Source organism: Salvelinus alpinus, chromosome 12 (assembly GCF_045679555.1).
Source record: "Salvelinus alpinus chromosome 12, SLU_Salpinus.1, whole genome shotgun sequence".
Taxonomy (NCBI): domain Eukaryota; kingdom Metazoa; phylum Chordata; class Actinopteri; order Salmoniformes; family Salmonidae; genus Salvelinus; species Salvelinus alpinus.
Window position 1 is genome coordinate 46,823,316 of NC_092097.1, and position 20,355 is coordinate 46,843,670.

General features: G+C 45.4%; 2 protein-coding genes across 10 annotated transcripts in view; one reads left to right on the forward strand and one right to left on the reverse strand.

The window, feature by feature from the left end:
* Positions 1 to 1,242: 1,242 nt before the first annotated feature.
* On the forward strand, positions 1,243 to 10,399 carry LOC139536255 (myb/SANT-like DNA-binding domain-containing protein 4). Of its 2 annotated transcripts, XM_071336628.1 has the most exons (13): positions 1,243 to 1,610; positions 4,224 to 4,324; positions 4,432 to 7,022; positions 7,326 to 7,396; positions 7,484 to 7,660; positions 7,751 to 7,812; positions 7,895 to 7,981; positions 8,069 to 8,110; positions 8,179 to 8,352; positions 8,432 to 8,467; positions 8,566 to 9,120; positions 9,402 to 9,530; positions 9,625 to 10,399. In XM_071336628.1, the coding sequence occupies exons 3-10, from the start codon at positions 6,865 to 6,867 to the stop codon at positions 8,465 to 8,467; spliced, it is 807 nt and encodes a 268-aa protein (XP_071192729.1). In that variant the 5' UTR covers positions 1,243 to 1,610; positions 4,224 to 4,324; positions 4,432 to 6,864; the 3' UTR covers positions 8,566 to 9,120; positions 9,402 to 9,530; positions 9,625 to 10,399. The 2 variants fall into 2 exon arrangements, with proteins under 2 accessions (XP_071192729.1, XP_071192728.1); XM_071336627.1 differs by lacking the exons at positions 8,432 to 8,467; positions 8,566 to 9,120; positions 9,402 to 9,530; positions 9,625 to 10,399 and having other exon boundaries at positions 8,179 to 8,421.
* Positions 10,400 to 11,867: 1,468 nt separating this feature from the next.
* LOC139536254 (histone-lysine N-methyltransferase SETD5-like) overlaps positions 11,868 to 20,355 on the reverse strand; it is a 43,294-nt gene continuing 34,806 nt past the window's right edge. For 6 of the 8 annotated variants that reach the window (XM_071336623.1, XM_071336618.1, XM_071336622.1 and 3 more), the window contains 9 exons: positions 20,083 to 20,206; positions 19,361 to 19,638; positions 19,091 to 19,147; positions 18,445 to 18,933; positions 17,749 to 17,841; positions 15,527 to 15,822; positions 15,134 to 15,261; positions 14,771 to 14,859; positions 11,868 to 14,459 (listed from right to left, as the gene is read on the reverse strand). In XM_071336623.1, the coding sequence (XP_071192724.1) occupies positions 13,827 to 14,459; positions 14,771 to 14,859; positions 15,134 to 15,261; positions 15,527 to 15,822; positions 17,749 to 17,841; positions 18,445 to 18,933; positions 19,091 to 19,147; positions 19,361 to 19,638; positions 20,083 to 20,206 (2,187 nt within the window). In that variant the 3' untranslated portion in view covers positions 11,868 to 13,826. The remainder of the gene's footprint in view (positions 14,460 to 14,770; positions 14,860 to 15,133; positions 15,262 to 15,526; positions 15,823 to 17,748; positions 17,842 to 18,444; positions 18,934 to 19,090; positions 19,148 to 19,360; positions 19,639 to 20,082; positions 20,207 to 20,355) is intronic. The other 2 variants (XM_071336626.1, XM_071336624.1) reach the window with 1 other exon arrangement.

The following is a 20,355-nucleotide window of genomic DNA, read 5'->3' on the forward strand; positions in this document are numbered from 1 at the left end:
AGACAGCGGGTTTCATCAGCTGGTATAATTAACCAGTTATGTAATGGCTCTACTGACACAGCGAGTGCATGGAGGAGGTTCTCCTCATTAAAAACTGACACATTTAACAACATCACCGGCAATGCACATACAGTATATAGCCAAGTACCCTCCTAGCTTAGATCATTTTCAAAGATCTTGAGGTCGGGCCAGAAGGTAGGATTGTTGCTAATTATTGGTTAGGATGTTGGGTGGGAAATGGGAATAAACACTACTTAATGTGGCCAAAAAAACAGGTCAGGAGCCACCCATGTCCCCGACTTGAATGGAGGGATTGAAAAAGGGGTTGAGTCATGTTGACTGGGTTAGTTTACGGAGGGGCTGTTGTTCCCGTTCCGTCTGTTAGCTCTCCAGAGTTTCCCGTCTGAGTGATTGTTATTCAGAGCGTGGCAGTGACGAGAGATAGAGGAACAAGACAGCCTATTCCCACGTAAGACCCCAGCTGTGGTTGGCTGAGTGTGTGTGTGTGTGTTGTCGTGTTTTTCATGTGAAGAAGCAACCCAGCGTGTTACAGTACTAAACACTCCACCGGCACAGACACCCACAGGACATTCCTGAAACTAAGCGGTCCACATTCCACACCTAGCGTTACGATTCCGGAAGCTGTGCTTTGCTCATATAAACCCAATGAGTCAGAAGAAATATCAAGATATTTAGTGGAACTTTTCGCTTTGCCCAGAGCAAGAGCAAGATGGAGCAAGATGTACCAATACCCCAGTCGACCCAGAGCGAGAGTGCTCCAGAATGGAGATGAGCGAGCCAGACAATGAGGGATGGGGGCATAGTAGCGGGAAGTAGGGGTGCGGAGGGTGCTGCAGCACCCCCTGATTAAAAAATAAATGTGTGCACTAGGCCTTTATTACTCCTGTTTGAGCTGAGAAAAGTACTCCTCAGCACCCCCACAACATCTTCGGGGGTGTGGGGTGCTCCCTGGCACAGACAGGAGTGGAATGGCACAGACAGGAGTGGAATGGCACAGACAGGAATGGAACAGACAGGAGTGGAATGGAACAGACAGGAGTGGAAAAGGAGGGAGGAAAGAAACAAGCACAGAAATGTCTGTTCAGTCCCACCCTCTCCCCCCATTCTTGCTCTCTCCCTCTCTTTTTTCGCTGTGCGGTACTTTGGCTGTCAGAGCAGGTGTTGGACAGGGTATAAAGGCCATCTGGAGTGAGGGATTGCTGAGCAGTGAGAATTAAGACCTCCACACACTGACAGGGCTCAGACGAACCATCTGGTCCCCCCCTCGCTTAAAGAACCTGTTCCCAGCTTCTTCACAAACCGACCTCTGGCGCTCACGCTCTCTCACTAAAACATACATGTTCACTCACTCCCCTCGATTAGCATCTGCTGTCGGGAGGTTAGTGGAGTGTGAAGACCTGCTTCTTCCTCAGAGAGATTTCTTTGTTTCTTTTTTCTTGTGACTTTTTGGAGTGGAGTTGGGCCGGCATGGCGTAGATGAAACGTGCATTTGGACCCAGCATGTTTAGTCTGTCTCTGGGCTTTGTGTCTGTCCCTAAGTCTCATCTGGACTTGTCAAGTGACCCAGGCAGCGATCTACAGACTCGCAGGTGAAGTACAACCTTGATTAAATACTCTCTTAGAAAAAAGGGTTAATGGAGGGTTCTTCAGGTGTCGCTGCGGGAGAACCTTTTTTGGTTACAAACATTTTACCCAACAAACAACCCTTTAAGAATCCTTTCATAAAAAGGTTCTACCTGGAACTAAAAAAAAGGGTTCTGAACCTGTTATGGTTCTCGGTAGCACATTGGTTTACTACTAGAGAAGGGTAACATGTTTCTGGTAACTTGCCATTCATCCTTTGGTGCACAGGTAAGAGTTGTCTGTTTTTAAGAATCTGAGCTATTGGAAGAGGCAGTCCGAGATATTAAGCACAACAAATTTGTAACATATTGTACGAATTAGATTCGTAACATATTTAAGACGTAACATAAACTAAATGGATGACCATGTACACAATTTAATGACGTAGTAGACAAAAAACAGGGGCCCGTTTTGGCTCACTTTCAAACCTACTGGCTGAAATTCTACAAAAGTTCTGAAGAGTCATTTTAACACAGTAAGATGTTTAGTAATTTCTCCCCTGAAGACAATAAATTCCTTATTTTAAGGGGCTTGTATGTGTTCCGTTCTACCTTGGTGTGAAAGAAAGAAAGTAGAAAACCCTATAAATCTAATTTGTCTTGGATCAAATAGAAACATTATAACCCTATAAATAATCTAATCTGGTTTGGGTAAAATATAAACATTTTCACCCTATAAAAAAATCTAGTTTGGCTCTGTTAATAGAAATAGAAACATTTCACACACATTTCTTCCATAAATTGAAGTGACTTGACAAAACAAACTACTCAACATAACCCCAGAAATGACCAGAAAACCTCAACAAATCAGCCTAGATAAAGATTGTACCATAAATTAAATGTGATAATGCATTTTCATACACAGTACCAGTCAAAAGTTCTTTCATTTAAGGGTTTTTCTTTATTTTTGCTATTTTCTACATTGTAGAATAATAGTGAAGACATCAACACTATGATATAACACATATGGAATCATGTAATAAGCAAAAAAGTGTTAAACAAATCTAAATATATTTTATATTTGAGATTCTTCAAAGTAGAAGAAACGTTTGCCTTGATGACAGCTTTGCACACTCTTGGCATTCTCTCAACCAGCTTCACTTGGAATGCTTTTCCAACAGTCTTGAAGGAGTTCCCACATATTCTGAGCACTTGTTGGCTGCTTTTCCTTCACTCTGAGGTCCAACTCCTCCCAAACCATCTCAATTGGGTTGAGTTCGGGTGATTGTGGAGGCCAGGTCATCTGATGCAGCACTCCATCACTCTCCTTCTTGGTCAAATAGCCCCTACACAGCCTGGAGGTGTGTTGCGTCATTGTCCTGTTGAAAAACAGATGATAGTCCCACTAAGCACAAACCAGATGGGATGGCGTATCGCTGCAGAATGCTTCATGGTTGGAACCACACATGTGGAGATCATTCGTTCACCTACTCTGCGCCTCACAAAGACACGGCGGTTGGAACCAAAAATCGCAAATTTGGACTCATCAGACCAAAGGACAGATGTCCATTGTTCTAATGTCCATTGCTCGTGTTTCTTGGGCCAAGCAAGTCTCTTCTTATTATTGGTGTCCTTTAGTAGTGATTTCTTTGCAGTAATTTGACCATGAATGCATGATTCACACAGTCTCCTCTGAACAGTTGATGTTGAGATGTGTCTGTTACTTGAACTCTGTAAAGCATTTATTTGGACTGCAACTTCTGAGGCTGGTAATTCTAATGAATTTATCCTCTGCAGCAGAGATAACTCTGGGTCTTCCTTTCCTGTGGCGGTCCTCATGAGAGCCAGTTTCATCATAGCGCTTGATGTTTTTTGCGACTGCACTTGAAGAAACTTTAAAAGTTCTTGAAATGTTCTGGATTGACTGACCTTACGGTCTTAAAGTAATGACGGACTCTAATTTCTCTTTGCTTATTTGAGCTGTTCTTGCAATAATATGGACTTGGTCTTTTACCAAATAGGGCTATCGTCTGTACACCACCCCTACCTTGTCACAACACAACCGATTTGTTTCAAATGCATTAAATTCCACAAATTCACTTTTAACAAAACACACCTGTTAATTGAAATGCATTCCAGTTGACTACTTCATGAAGCAGGTTGCAAGAATGCCAAGAGTGTGCAAAGCTGTCATCGAGGCAAAGGGTGGCTACTTTGAAGAATCTCAAATATAAAATATATTTTGACACATTTTTTGGGTTACTACATGATTCCATGTGTTATTTCATAGTTTTCATTGTTATTCTAAAATGTAGAACATAGTCAAAAGAAAGAAAAATCATTGAATGAGTAGGTGTGTCAACATTTGACTGGTAGTGTACATTGAATGAATCTATTTCTCAAGTTTGGGTCACCTCTTCTTTAGTGTGGAAGGCTTTACCGTTCAGCAGTTTAATATAACATCTCCCTCTACTGGCCAGCTGAAGTAATGCTGGCCAGTATAGTTTGGGATCACGTAGATCTCTCGTGAGTGTATTTGCAAATCCTTGCATTTGTGCATGCCATAGCCAGATTACAGTTGAAAGTGCAATGTAACAACCTGTACCGTTATCAATTGTTCTCTGTATTCATTGACTGCAGGTCCGTGTATCTACAAAGAGGTTTCGTTTGAGCCTGGGCAGACCTTCTACAGGGGTTGTAACAAGTGCTACCGACCACGAAAATGGCTACTTCTGTCTCTCGTGAGTAAACGGACCAAATTAGTGACAGTATGCAAGTCAAATATATAAACCAAACATGAATTCCGTTTTTGCCAATATCACACGTATTTTTTCGTTCATATCCCCAGACTGATGAAACCTACAACATGGCCCAACAAGTGCCAGCGGGTTCCAACGGAGTGTGGCTACCGCGTGGTTTATACGGAGTTCCCGGAGGTGGAGTGTCAAGCCTACAGCTGGATCTGGTGAAGGCAGACAGACACCTATGCCCCCCTACAGTCAAAATACACGATCGCAAGACTCTGGCTGTGGACAACCTCTTGAATTAAGTAGTTACCATGCAGAGAACAGACCACATTCAACCTTCAATTTGTCAACTTGTTCAATCAAAGAAGGAACCAATTCCCAAATTGAACGACCCAACTCCAAAAGTTTCGTCCTTCGTTTCAATAAATGTGTGTGTGTGTGTGTTAATGTTATTAAAATGTGGGACAGAAGGACCTCAATTGGCACGGATTCCAAATGGGCATAGATTCAAATTCCAATAGATTCTCAAACACAAGTACCATAAAAAGTAGCAACATACTCTGACTGTACAGTAGTATCCCATCATCCCAATATGATTGCTCAGCTTCCTGCCCTCCTCTCCTTACTTTAGTGACCACTGATCTTGATCACACCGACAGTGTCATTGTTTTTTGGTACACAAAAAGTACACTCATTTCCAATGGAAAGCTGTGATTGCCATGCAGCATTGCAGAGGCAGTTGCAGTGCTTTCTGTATAAATTCGATTTGTCGAACGTATGTGTAACAGTATAACTTTAAACCGTCCCCTCGCCCCGACACGGGCGCGAACCAGGGACCCTCTGCACACATCAACAACGGTTGCCCACGAAGCACGGTCGTTACCCATCGCTCCACAAAAGCCGCGGCCATTGCAGAGCAAGGGGAAACCCTACTTCAGGTCTCAGAGCAAGTGACGTAACCGATTGAAATGCTATTAGCGCGTACCCGCTAACTAGCTAGCCATTTCACATCCGTTACACTCACCCCCCCTTTCAACCTCCTCCTTTTCCGCAGCAACCAGTGATCCGGGTCAACAGCATCAATGTAACAGTATAACTTTAAACCGTCCCCTCGCCCCGACACGGGCGCGAACCAGGGACCCTCTGCACACATCAACAACGGTTGCCCACGAAGCACGGTCGTTACCCATCGCTCCACAAAAGCCGCGGCCATTGCAGAGCAAGGGGAAACCCTACTTCAGGTCTCAGAGCAAGTGACGTAACCGATTGAAATGCTATTAGCGCGTACCCGCTAACTAGCTAGCCATTTCACATCCGTTACACTCACCCCCCCTTTCAACCTCCTCCTTTTCCGCAGCAACCAGTGATCCGGGTCAACAGTATAACTTTAAACCGTCCCCTCGCCCCGACACGGGCGCGAACCAGGGACCCTCTGCACACATCAACAACGGTTGCCCACGAAGCACGGTCGTTACCCATCGCTCCACAAAAGCCGCGGCCATTGCAGAGCAAGGGGAAACCCTACTTCAGGTCTCAGAGCAAGTGACGTAACCGATTGAAATGCTATTAGCGCGTACCCGCTAACTAGCTAGCCATTTCACATCCGTTACACTCACCCCCCCTTTCAACCTCCTCCTTTTCCGCAGCAACCAGTGATCCGGGTCACGGCACCAATGTAACAGTATAACTTTAAACCGTCCCCTCGCCCCGACACGGGCGCGAACCAGGGACCCTCTGCACACATCAACAACGGTTGCCCACGAAGCACGGTCGTTACCCATCGCTCCACAAAATCCGCGGCCATTGCAGAGCAAGGGGAAACCCTACTTCAGGTCTCAGAGCAAGTGACGTAACCGATTGAAATGCTATTAGCGCGTACCCGCTAACTAGCTAGCCATTTCACATCCGTTACATATGCATCAACTCGTATGCGTAGACGGCATGACATAAATGGTAGCAGAAGGTGAATGTTTAACTTTTGTTGCACACATATCCAGATGATGCCGCGTACCATTTTACACAATGATTAACATAGTTAAAGGTCAAATAAAAAATAAAGGTGTGATTGAGGTGTAACGCCTTGATCACACCGATAGTGTCATTGCGCAAAATAGTAAGCGGTATCATCTCGATTTGTGTGCAACAAAAGTTCAACATGAACTTTCTGCTACCATTTCTGTCAAGCAGTCTACGCAGTTTGACGCATACGTTCGATAAATCCAATGTATGCATCACACAGAACACACTGTAACTGCCTCTGCAATTCTGCAAAGCAAACTCAGCGTTCCATTAGAAATGAATGTACTTCTGGGGCCTGTTGCACAAAAGTAGAATTAAGACATCCGGGATAAATGACTCAGCTGAGCTCAATGAAGCCAAAACATGTGCGTCCAGGCTTAATTGGTTGCACAAAGACCAAGCCAGGATGAGCAGACACGGATTCATTAAGCCAGGTGAAACCAATCCTGGATAGGTGCGCGCTCACGGCTCACTCAAATAGACCCCGCCACAGATCACAGATTAACTGATTTACCATGGCAACTAGAGCCGCGTACTTTTCCCCGTCGGAAGCACAAATCCTCATGGAGGCATACGAGGAGGTAAAAGATATAATTAAGAAGAAAGGCAACACCGCCACAGTGATAAAGCAAAGAGAAAAAGCGTGGCAAAGTATTGCAGACCGCCTGAATGCGTAGGTAGTGCACAATTACACACTCACCGCTCCGCTGAAACATCACAATTACAATTCAAATATTTAATTCACATCTCCAAAAATGCAGTTGTACTGTAATTATGAAACGGTTAAATTTTTAATTGAAATGCACTGCAGATATGAGTGAAATTGTGTAAAGTAACTCCATCACACTGTATAAAGCTATGATAAATTTTTTGATATTTTTACTGAAAACAAGACAAAAATACCAAGTAATTTTTTGCAGTGTGACTCCATTAAATGTGTGTGTGTGTGTGTGTGTGTGTGTGTGTGTGTGTGTAGATTAAACATGAACGGGCCAAAACGGACATGGCAGCAGGTCAAAATCAAATACAAGAACATTCTGCAGAATGGTATGGTCCCTGACTAATATTTAACAAAGCACAAGCATATATTGTACCCAGAAGGTGCCTGCTCACACATTGTCTGTACTCTTTTAGCAGTGAAAAAGAATACCCACAGACAAGGCACGGGTGGTGGGTCACCAAAGGCTGACCTTACCCCAGCAGAGGACATGGCCTTGGAGCTAAATAAAGGCAGGCCCGTCTTAGAGGGGATCCCTGGGGGGAAAGAGACGAGCATAGGTTCCTCCCAAGATGCCACCCGCTTCATTCAAGGTATGTCCTTCCATCTCTACATGGGATACAACCACATTCATATTGAATCAATTTGGACTGTCTGACTTTGGTTTACCTATTGCCTTGCAGTGTCTGGCAGCACTGTGTTCCTGTTAGAGCCACCAGCACAAGCACCAGACGATGCTGATCCAGTGAGTACTCCATCAAAGGCATACTGTAGGCCTGGCATGTCTTGTCTACTAGCTTCAATATGAATCCGATTAAATGTGATAGGGTGAAGGCCCCAGTGCAGCAGCAACAGCACATGATGGAGACGATGATGAGGAGGAGACCATCTCTCTGGATTCCAGAAGGCATGAGGTATCATGTTAAGACTGTGAAAGTACTATTTACTCTACAATGGTGAGGAGTCCTCATCAAAATCAAAAAATCTAATTTCTTTTACAGGACCCAGATGCTATACAGTGGGAAAACCAGCCTGGCAACATAGTGCGTATTAATAAAAGGACACCACATCCTGCCAAATTCCAGCTGCGCTAATTGTATTGTGTTCACAGAGCTCACAAGCTATCAGAAAGTTGTATGGCAACCACCTCCGGCGCCAAATACAACTGGCAGACATAGACATTCAGTACAAGAAGAAAAAGATGGAAAATCTTGCACTGGAGTCCGAAATAAAAAAGAGGACAATTAGGAAACTGGACCTTGAAATAAAAAAACTTGAGAGGGAGGTGAGATATGCCTTCAATGTACACTGTATGCTAACTGTAACACAAATGTATTAATCATTATTTTTCTTTCCTCCCCCAGCTCCAAGAAGATGACACAGCTCAAAATAAAAATTAGGTATATTCTCGTAAAGTCAAGTGAGCCATGACATATGAGCTCTTATTGTGAGCACACAGGACGGTGGCATCTTTCTAAGGTTTTTTTTATTTTCCCAGCAATCAGTACAACCAAGTCATCGTTATAAGGCATCGCCCTCTTTTGCCCACCCCCCCAGCACCAGGTGTGGCCACTAGCCTATATGAAGGCCCAAAATTGTGTGTTCCTTTCTGCTCTGACAATGGCATGCCCATTCGTGCGAGATGTGGTGGATGAAGAAGCACTTGTGCTGAGGAGAGCCTTCAGGCGAGAAAGGGTCTTCAGGGACCGGTTGGACCCACTGGCCTTCCCTGATGACCATCTATATGAAAGATACAGGTTTTCTGCAGATGGCATCAGGTATCTATGCAGACTACTGGGTCCCAGGATTAAGCACCGCACTGCACGGAGCCATGCACTGAGTGTGGAGCAAATGGTTTGTGTGGCCTTGCGCTTTTTTGCTAGTGGAGCCTTCCTGTACTCAGTGGGGGATGCAGAACAGCTGAACAAGGCCACAATTTGCTGCACAATAAGGAGTGTGTGTCTGGCTATCAAAGCATTAGCAGATGTCTTCATCTCCTTCCCTGGCCACAGAAGACTCTGTGACATCAAAGAGGAGTTCTATAGGATTGCAGGTAAGAGGATCTACAAATTACAGGACAACTGTTAACACATAGTAGGATACTCATTACTTTGTGTGACAGGTTTCCCCAATGTCATTGGTGCAGTGGACTGCACACACATAAGGATAAAAGCCCCCTCAGGTGCCCATGAGGCCGATTTTGTGAATAGGAAATCCTTTCACAGCATTAATGTTCAGGTGAACATAACTTTTTGATATTGTCCATTGACGAACACTCTGCATTGCCAGTGATGTGCATTGATTGGTGTAATATTCCTCATCTTATGATTTCAGATGGTCTGCAATGCTGACTGTGTGATCAGCAATGTTGTGGGATCAGCAATGTTGTGGCAAAATGGCCTGGCTCAGTCCATGACTCCAGAATCTTTCGGGCCTCTGAAATCTATCAGTGCCTATCACAAGGTAAGCCACACAACCCCTATTTATAACCATCATGGCTGTGTCAAGAATATCACTGTGTTTATGAGGTAGTAATGATGAGATTTTGTGTTGACAGGTGAATTCTCTGGTGTGTTGCTGGGAGACAGGGGGTATGGCTGCCAGCCTTTTCTCCTGACACCTTTCACAGACCCCCAGGAAGCACAGCAGGCCTACAACCATGCCCATGCCAGGACCAGGGCCAGAGTTGAAATGACCTTTGGCCTCCTGAAGGCACGCTTTCACTGCCTTCACAAATTAAGGGTCAGCCCTGTTAGGGCATGTGATATTACTGTGGCTTGTGCTGTCCTCCACAATGTGGCCTGCCTGAGGAAGGAGAGGGCCCCCAGAGTGCCACCAGCCATGGACTGGGACAATCCGGCAATCTTCCCTGATGACGACAGTGGTCGGCTGCTGAGGGACCAATATGTGTTGAATTATTTTAGTTAGTATGTGTGCTTTCAATTTTGGTTAAATATGTCCTGCGGTGGCAGAGGAATTTGGGTTTTTTTGGGTTCGTTTTTTGACGAATTTGGCCTCTTATGATGTTTGTGCGGTATACTGTGTGTAATACAAGGCTGCAGGGAGGCTACTGCATCCATTCATTTGTCTGTTCAGTTGATGTGTATGGATTTGTCCTGCATTTATTTTAGTGTGCAGACATGCAGGGTGTGTTATATACAGACCTTTGAATGTGTATGTATCATTTTGTATAATATGCTTGGGTTCTGTGCTTTCCATCTTGTAGAGTCACTGTGACTTCAGTTTCGAAAGGAGCTGATGGTTTACCTGCTTTGTTTTGTCCTTATTCAATAAAGGAACATAATGTTACACATTGTGTTTTTATATTCATATGGAATGTGTATTTGTTTATATGACAGAGTACTAGGGCCACACTGAAGAAAAAGGATAAAGTCATAAATTTATGAGGCTGGTTCTTTCTGCAGAAAAGCTACATATTGTTTTTACAGTTTTGATACTTATGACAATGTGATACTTAATATTCTGGCACATCAGCATGTCTTTGTTTATGAAACCATACTGAAGTACAATTTCACGAAATGCCCCACATCTGTCATTTTAACAACTGTCCTCCTTTAAAACAACTGGTTACAATATTATGACTTGTGTTTTTTTCCCCTCTGTGGCCCTAATATTCTATCATTTTTTATATAGCCTTATAGTCTATGGGAAACTGTAAATTATCTAATGATAGCAACATCATCTAAAAATCATTTTTTATCCAAAATCATTGAAATTAATGATCACAAACGTTTAAATAATAACAGTGGGTCTAGTTATATGTGATAACAATGTATAGTGAGCAGTGAAATAACTATTGGTTTCCATTTGTGGTGACTGCTGACTGACATTAGGGATGAGATTAACTAGATCCTGGAATTTAGCCTGGTCTGGAGCAGGCTAGCTCCACAGAATAAATCTCCATGGTAATTTATACCATAACATATCCTCCTGCCCCCTATCCATCTTTAGTGCAACCGGATTACGGATCAATTGAGCCAGGATCACCAAGATATCCTGGCTTAATCCCTTATCCTAGTTTTGTGCAACAGGCCCCTGGTGTACCAAAATGCCATGACTGTCGGTGTGATCGAGGCGTAAGCGACCAATTGAGTAGTTGGATGAGGACTCCGACCATATGTCAATATTGTATCACCTGTTGTTTACGAAGCATGTGACAAATAAAAGTTTGATTTGACCTCGTGACAAGCCACAAGACAAACGGCGTGCTTCTAGATTACCCGGCACTGACCGAATGTGGCCCTCAAATCTCAACCAGATACCCTTCAATACCATGCAGTGTTACAAAGGTCTATAGTTATATGCGTGATATTTTCCTATCGGTTCCTTCGTAGGTGTTCAGTCTTCTGTATGTCGCAGACCGCTATGTTTTCAATGTGAGGAAGCGAGAGCGCCATCGGTCAACTTCACAAACCTAGGCTGGATTTACACTCTACAGGCTCCGCAAACGCTTTGCGACTTCACCCGCACTGAGATTTGAGCTGTGCATGGCAGAGCGTGTAACTTCACACAACTGTCAGTGATGAATTGCTCAGCAGAAAGCTTGACTGTGGAGTTCACTCAGCCTTACAGGGCGACTCCCTAGCCTCACCCGTCGACTGGTTTGTCAGGCTATGGAGCTATTTCACCGTTCACGTCACTGTGTGTACAGTATATAATCAATTATTTCAAACAAAACATGGCAGTGTTACATAATGTGTAAAGAAATGTTCACTATTTCTTCAACAGGTTTTTGGGAACGGGTACCATACCTTAGTGCATGAAATATCAACATGGCAATTTTTCTAAATACATTATCATCAGTATTTTATTATGAAAATGCATTACATCTCTTCTGCTTTTTTATCTTTTGGATGGGGGAATCCACATAGTCACCACTATGTTGTGTAAAAAAATAAAACAAAAACAAGTTAAACGTCACCCCCCCCTCAAAAATGCAGTGTCCAGTTTCTCTGGGAGTCGAAAGTGAAGAGTAAAAAGAAAGACTGTCAACAGACCTAATCATCCCAATCCGACCATCGGTCAGTCCCAGAAAAGAAATATCATGCGGCAAATTTAGTGTACTAGATTTCTCTTTTTACAGTTTAACACATTTTATACAAGTACACATGTTCATACATTGTCATTTTTGTTTCATTTTAGGGGTTATTTCTTTACTTAAGGTGCTGGTAATTTTGGGTGACATTTCTCAGAAGTCTTCTGTCAAACATTCATGTAACAAGTGAGTACCTTACGTCTGTGGATGAGGCAATAAGAAGAACAGTCAAGTGTCTGGTCAAGCTGGCCCGTCCCTCTGTCTGAAGCACCAGTGTGGTTCCTGGGACCCCAAAGACATTTACTCCCAACCAAATTAGAACATCCAGTCCGAACGATTTCCATCTTCCTGTCACTAGGGTAATACAACTCCCAGCCTGCATCAGCAATGTCATTTAACGTTGATTAAAGGTCCCAATGCTGTGGTCATGGCACATGACTAATTTTGCGTTGTGATTTTCATATTTTTGTTTAGTATTCAGTTGGTAAGAACCCTAATAAAATGGGGGTACAGCATTCTGTGGAAAGTGAGACTTCTTGAAGCAGCAACAAATAAGGAGAACACAGCAGCTTTTTTTTTTATACCGTTCAAACCATCCTCCTGTTTTCTTAGGTGGCATACGGAATGCAAGGAATGGTCAGAAGGAGAGAAAAAATATATTCTCAATACATTTGATAAAAATAATCCGACAGGATTCAAACGAGACGACAAACCCAACAACGGAGTAAAAAAAATTATATATATATATTCTTCTTACTTCTCACTCTGTCGCTGCATTCCAGCACAAAAAGGTTTTAACGATTACTAGGATGCATTTCTGGCAAAAGTTTGATTCCAAATTACAGATGGCGAGTTGAATCAACCGATTTGTGGGAAACATAACTGGATTTAACTGTAAATAACTTAAAACGAAAACAACTGCAGCACCATGAATTACAAGATCTGTTTGACTCAAGTACAACATAGCAAATCTACTGTGAAGTAGTAATATAGCAAATCAAAACAGTCAAGTGGGGAAGAAAATCAAACAGTGAAATACAGATCAAGAGTTTTCAGAAAAACATATTACACAAAAAGTTGGAAATCATATGGAATGATTTTTAGGGAGCTCATGACTGCCACCCTCTCTGCATCTTTCTAACGGATGATGCACACACACGCTCTTGCTGCTATCGTTTACCCTTTCCAAACTAAACACGTGTATACTGCAGGACTGACCCTGCTGCTGGCCAAATAACAAAAAGTTACCTCAACAAAATCTCTGCTGCCATCTCAGCATTATCAAACCAGGTACCAAAACAACAGGTACATTTCTTCAAAAACAAAAACACTTTGTACAGATACTCATGGTTGAGTTTCACCATCTACTTAGCCTGTTTTACACAGTCTGTTCATGTCAGGGTAATTTCAAATTACAAATGATTTCTCTTTTTTGTTGAACATGTATTTTCTTCCTCTTTTTCCATTGATTCCTTGAGGGTGTTGAAGTTCCTCGATTAGCTAGACGCAGAACACAGTAAATTGTTTTCCGCAAAAAGAAAGACAGAAAATATGGAGAAATACAAGAAGCATACAAGAAGCAGAGTCGTGGCTCCTCGGAGGTCTGTACATATCCCCAAGCCTAGTTTCTCCAGAGGGTTTAGGAGAGGAGGTACACCATTTCACTCACTCTCACGCAAAAACACACACACAAACACAACATCCTAAAAGCTTCCTGACTGTGTCCTTACTCCCGGCCCCTGTATGGGGGGGTGCTGGAACGGACTGAGTGGTGCCCCGCGTTGCGGGTAGTGTTGGCCGGCGGTGGCCGCCAGGAGCCTGGAGCCGGCCTGCAGCACCGTCTGCCCGGGGCTGCCTGGTTTCAGGCCCCGGGACGCCAGCTGCTGGCTCAGTCTGGAGGTGTGGTTCCCCGCCACACTGGCGCCCAAGTCTGTTTTAGGGTTGCCGTGAGCCCTGGAGACAGGGGTAGGAGACCCTGACAACCCGCTGTTCAAGAGGCTGGCTTTTAGCTGACTCCCGGCGCTGTACGTGTGGGACCCGTCCATACTGCTGCTGCCGCTCGACTGGTGCAGAGCGCCTCCCGGTGGTCTGGAAGCCCCACATAGGGCTGAGTCTGCAGAGGAGGTGGTCTGGTTGGGGAAGGAGGATGGGGAGTTGAGGGGCTGTTGTGGATGATGCTGCGAGTGGTCTTGAGACAGGCGAGGGTAGAAGCCCTGAACTGAGGGAAGGGGGGCCGAGGGGCTGTAGGAGCCATGGAATGGAGAGGACGCGCTCTGCTGAAGGAAGGTCGGACTGTCCACTGTCTGATGTTGGCTCTCCGATAAGGGGGGCTGCACCTTAGAATGACAAAACACACAAATTACTTATAATTAACCTGACACCCAGTACACACCTCAAACAAATTAACCCCCCCCCCCCCCCCCCCAAAAAAAAAAAACCCCAGGTGTAATCAAAACCGTTACAAAATGTATTTTCTTTTTATTCTAGCGTTTCTATTGGACAGATTGAGGTAGGTGTCTCCCGGTTTGCTGAGCCTGTCCAACAGAAACGCTAGCTGTTTTTAAGAAATGATTACACCGCTGGCCAGACAAAACAAGAACCAGCCCAGACAAAACACTACATTCTCACAAATGACGTAGGACAATACCTGGTGAGTGTAGACAGACGGGCTGTATCTCTGTGGGCTCTTCATGGGAGAGGCCAGGGGAACTGTCTGCATCTCATACCGGTCTGCATCTGGGATAACACACAACAGGACACAAACTTAACAGGAGAACAGATGGTACATGCATGCACATTCCCTGAAACCTCTGAACTCAGCAACTGTCTGTTTCAAACTAGGCTAGATATCTACATTTCAGACAACACAAACCTGGACTTTAGCCTAAACACACCTAGATGTCTATATTTCTATATTTCAGACAAAGACAAGGACATCTGGTCTGAACTTTCTACTACGCCACATTCATGTGAAAACGAGAAAAACTGGTAGTGAAAACGAGTACAGTACCAAGGTCCTTGTCAGCAGCCGAGCCATCCGTCCTCTTCAGCATGCGGTCCATCTTGAGGGAGCCCCTCAGTACCCGCTCTAAGACGCCCTGACCCTCCCTCAGCCGCTCTACTGTCGTGGGCACCATCCTGGATCAATGCACAACACCAACACCGTCATGTACAGTACGTTCAATCACACTAGGGGTTTATGTTTAGATGATTTCTATGTCTGGAGACACCGCACGGGGCTCAGGTTGCTAATGGTCCCACCTTACCAAGCAAATAGTCTCAAACACCAGTCAACACCACAACATAAAAAAGGTGAGACAGCAAAGATGAATATGTCTGAAAACAGTGACAGGGAACAAAGTACTGTGAGAGAATGTGGTGTGGCAGCGATATCTAGTCTTACCATTGGCTGGTGCCTTCCTGATCCCTGGGCTGCTGTTGCTGTGGTGGTCCCAGGGCGTGGGAGGTGGTGGTGTGGTGGTGGTTATCTGGGGGGCTCACCTCCTCCATCTGGGGGGGGGAGGAGAAGGAGCTGTGGGGGGAGGACGAGGGCTGCAAGTGGAGGGAATGGGGGCCTCTGGGGGACTCGGCGCTGGCACAGACGGAGCCGAGGCGGGTGGGGGTGCCCAGGGAGCTGCCCCCGTGCTCAGGGTCCCTGCTGCTCCCCTGCTTCCTCTTACGGTACTCCAGCAGAGACACCTGAGGAGTCGAGGAGTTGCGGGAAAAGAACCACTCCTAGTCAGCCATATGTACAGGCTTAGTGCCATGAGGTTACACACGCCATGGTGTCACACAATACCACTGGTTGCATTGCGACACCCGTTATCAATCACCAGAGCGGTATGGACAGACAACGTCATGCATCATATCAACTATTAAGACGACTCTACCTTGAATGTACGTTCGCTTACATGTTACCAACTGATTGTCCAAAAGACCAAACATCCTAAATGTTCCCAAACCCTAAAGGGCTCTCCACAGTGACGTCGCAGTCTACGCAAATAGAGCTACCAAGCTCCGTTTGAGTGGCGTTCCAAAAATTCAGCAGCACAAAAGTACGTAGAACTACGTAATGTAGAGAGCAACGCAAACTAATCTCTGTCGGATCCATTGAGAAGACTGTAGAGCCTTTTAACCGGATGAGCAACCAGCATTGGTCAACGATTTAATACTTCTACCATCCTGGAAGTTCTATTTTGTTCTATGATTGGTCAACCTCATCCTCTGTTGGCGTGGTTATCTGAAGTTGATAGGTGCAAAAAAAAACTATACCTTGGGAGGGATGACCATTGGAACGAGTCATATGACAAAAGACAAAGAATCAATCCAGTATAGCTTCAGCACTCTGTCCTTACAGTGTTGGGACCAACCACCTGCTGAATGGTAACCACAATACATTTTTTACCAGAGTATTGGTATCAGTGCCATTACCAGAATCGGGAAGCAATCATGTTCACGCACCAACCTTCCGTTTGCTTTTGAAGCTTTTCTGTGCTTTATGGATAGTTAGTAATGGTCAAAATCTAACATCAGCACAGGCAACTGGTCATTGTCATCATCATCGTCAAATGAAACATCACACAAAGCAACTACTGTGAGGTCAGACACGAAAACTAGGAACACAATGTAAACAAAACCACAGAGCACCCACTACAGTACATATACCCACACCCACTACGGTACATATACCCACACCCACTACGGTACACATACCCACACCCACTACGGTACACATACCCACACTCAGAGACAATGAGAGAGAGAACAGTCCGGTACATTCAGCCACACTCAAAGACAATGAGCGAGAACAGTCCGGCGGAATGTTGTCATGGCAAAGGCAGGAGACTTAAGGAGGGTCCAGGGGGATGGGGGGTGAGAGATATGGAGCAGGCTGGCTGAATAGACAGTCCGATATCAGGGCTATCGGGGTGCGGTGAGCTGAACCAAAAGAGGGCGGAGAGAAGGGTAGGGGAGGCACTCAGGGGGCCCCACCTATACCCATAGGGTTGCCATCAGGGCCTTAGGACTTGAAGAATGGCCACGCACTAGGATCTTGGGATCTGAGGACTACTGTATTTGTTAGGGCCTTTTGATTCCAATTGGGCCCTTAGAACAGCTTCAGGCTCCAAAGGCTTATTTTATGGGCCTTCTGATTGTCCTTGGACCCTTAGGGGTGCCTTTTGAAGGGCGGCTAGTATGGTTCTTAGATGGGAATTGGCCATACTGCTGGTATGATCTGACTTGGGTGTGGGTCAAGGCTGGTGAAAGAGGATGCAGGCACAGGAGGACAGAACTATGGATGAGGTGGACCGTAGACAAATGGCCAGTGAAGCCAGCAAGGCCTGGCGCAACCTCGCCAGGCTGAAGATGATATCATGAACCATCAGCCTCATTGTATGGCACTCCGAGCCGATGGGGTGACCATGTTTCAGATATAGAGATGTTTAGACAAATGGATGTTTAGATATAGAGATGTGTAGATAAATGGATGTTTAGATAAATTGATGATACTCATGGTACGTTTTTGGAGAAGGGGGGGGTTTGGCGGACGGGGGTGGGGTTTGTATGCAAATGCAAAACAATATTTACATGCACACTTCTAAATGGTCGTATGGAAATATTCACCATATTTTGTACTGTCTTGTATTCACGTCTTACTGCTATAGCCTGGTAATCTGGCTGTCCTGTCAGCAGACTAATGGTTTGCAGGATGGCCCTCTGCCTTGGAAAAAACAGTGGAAGAAAGACTTGGCAAAGGTTTCAGGAGGAGCATAGGGGGAGTGACAGGGTGGACAACACAACCTGTTGGGCTAGCTGCAGTAGGAGACAGTACACATAAAGAGAAATGTGGAAATCATTCTAGAAGTCCCGTATTATTCCTTTCTAAAGACAGCTGAAAGTCCATGCAGCCAACTGACAGACAATAGAAAAGATAAATGTAACAATTTGTCAAAATAAAAAAACCGATGTAGCCTTTCTGGAAAATAATTACCCCAGGTCTATTTTGATTTAATTATCTTGATGTGGAGTCACTGAGACCAATTGATCTATTTGACACATAGTGAATAGAAAACACAAAGCAAGTAAAGACCACACAATGACTGAGTATCCTTTAAAATTTCATACCAGTCTCAATATCACTCTCTACTCAAATTCAGACTTTATACCAATAAGCATGTAGGCACTACTTCCACACATGACCTACCTATTGTACCCCCATGTGGGAATGTAATTCGAACAGAAATATCTTCATTAACAGTTTAATTTCTGAGGGGGGAAAAAACTAAAGCAGGAAGAAGCTGAGCGAGTTGGAGGACTTGCCTTCTTCTTCTGTGGTGGGTTGCTGGTGTGGTGGGGTGGCGTGCCGCCATCCGGGTAGCTGCCGCCATAGTGCGGCTCGCCGTAGGGCGACAGCGAGTCAGACCCCGCCTCCGCCAGGATCCCCTGGCCACTCACGGTGCTGTAGAAGGACTCGGCCGGGGAATAGCTTCCCTCTGATTGGCTGATGCGCCTGTCAGTGGGGGCAGCGGGGGCGAGGTTTCCCAGGTTGGCGTTGAGCGGGGAGCAGGTGTAGATGAGGTTGAACTCCGTCCTGAAGCTCTGCTCTCTGGCCTGCTGGGCCAACTCGGACGGGGTACCCGGTGCCAAGGGGGTGAGCGGCCCCTGTGTGTCGGGAGGAGGCCCCGTTGCCGAGAGGAGAGTGAAGTCATCCGACATGACGGGCACGGGGCTCTCCAGGCCCGAGGACAGGGAGAGGTCTGGAAACTGCAGGGCGCAGCACTGGGCATCAAAGTCTGGCCGCAGGCACGGCTATAGGTGGAGCAGAGGAGAACAGAGTTACAAGATGAACACTGACACAAAACTGCCCTCACCAGCCCGTGTTCCCTGTCCCGTGAGACTAAAGTGAAAGTCATCTAGCCCTGGCTTCAGTGCTCTGACAGCTGCTCTGGGTCTGTGGGGTACGTACCTCTGGAGAGATGGACTCCGGCCTGTGCACAGGAGAGGCCTCTGGAGACGATATGTTCTGGATGGGTAGGAAAGAGGGAGAGACACATTAAATACCACTACAAACAGATAGGTAGCACAGTGAAAACAACCATGTATATGCACTGTAGTTCAATGCTGAATTTTCCTGTTCGGGTGGCCCATCGTTTTGTATGTGTGTGTGTGTGTGTATTTCAGTATGTCATATTTGTGTCTGTGTGTGTTCTAGGGGCGTTTTCCGTGTCCCCAGTACCTCAAACTGCAGCGGCGTGTTGCAGCGGCTGGTGGGCAGCGAGGGCAGCGGTGAATAATCATTGGACAGCCGGTGCTCCTCGTCGCCGTAACGACCCAGCAGCGCGGGGGCGGCGTAGGAGGCGGGGCTGAGTAGGGGGTGGTCTGAGGGCAATGGGGGCGTGATGGGTGACAGGGGCCGCAGTAGCAGACTGTGTTCTTCTGAGCCGGGAAGTGGTGGAGCCGCCTCCGACTCCGGGCCGTAAATGGACCGCCGCTTCTTGGGGGGTGCCGCCAGTTCTTTTTAGCGGCGAGCGGAAAGAAAGCAATAGCCTCAGATTATCTGCTGTGACAGGTGTCAGCGTATGCCGATGATTAAAAGGATCTTCATTTGGTGTTAAGTTAATTTAAAATTAAATGACGTGCATGGTTGACTAATTAGGACAAAGTAGGTAAAACAATTGGTTATTAATCTATGTTGAATCAACATTTATTTTGAGATCAATTTGAAATAACCTCCAACTGCAAGAACACTACACCAGACGTGGCTTCAAAAAACTATTAAAAATCCTTTTAAATATTGTATCTGTGCTTAATTGAGTTTGGATGTTGCAGTGGAACCAATAGAAAAGTTCCAAAAGTGCAAACCCAGCCTAAAACGAATTCGAAATCAGATCTGTACTAGATTACAAACACTACTAGACTTGTTAGTAGACAGTGAACAGACTAAAAAGCGGTAGATACCTGCTTTGAAAGGGTTGGGGGTGGAGCTGCTGCTGTTACTTTGGTGAGAGGAGGTGGACTCGGTGCCGTCCTCCAGGCCTCCCGAGCACGGCCCACTCTCACACTGGGCCTGTTGGATCCATCTCTGAACACAGATACAAATACATATCAGCCTGAGACAATATACTGAAACTTTTTCACATTTATGAAGGGAAGTGAACAAGTGCACACTTTAGGGGAAAGGAGACCAACAGCCCCCTCCCTCTCGAGCACCTGCTACACATTACACTACAT

Excerpts from the sequence above, each read along its gene's own strand:
- LOC139536255 (XM_071336627.1), top strand. The coding sequence starts at position 6,865 with ATGGCAACTAGAGCCGCGTACTTTTCCCCGTCGGAAGCACAAATCCTC. Across the intron at positions 7,813-7,894 it reads CACCAGACGATGCTGATCCA|GGTGAAGGCCCCAGTGCAGC; the intron begins GTGAGTACTCCA and ends TAAATGTGATAG. Across the intron at positions 8,111-8,178 it reads AAAACCAGCCTGGCAACATA|AGCTCACAAGCTATCAGAAA; the intron begins GTGCGTATTAAT and ends TTGTGTTCACAG.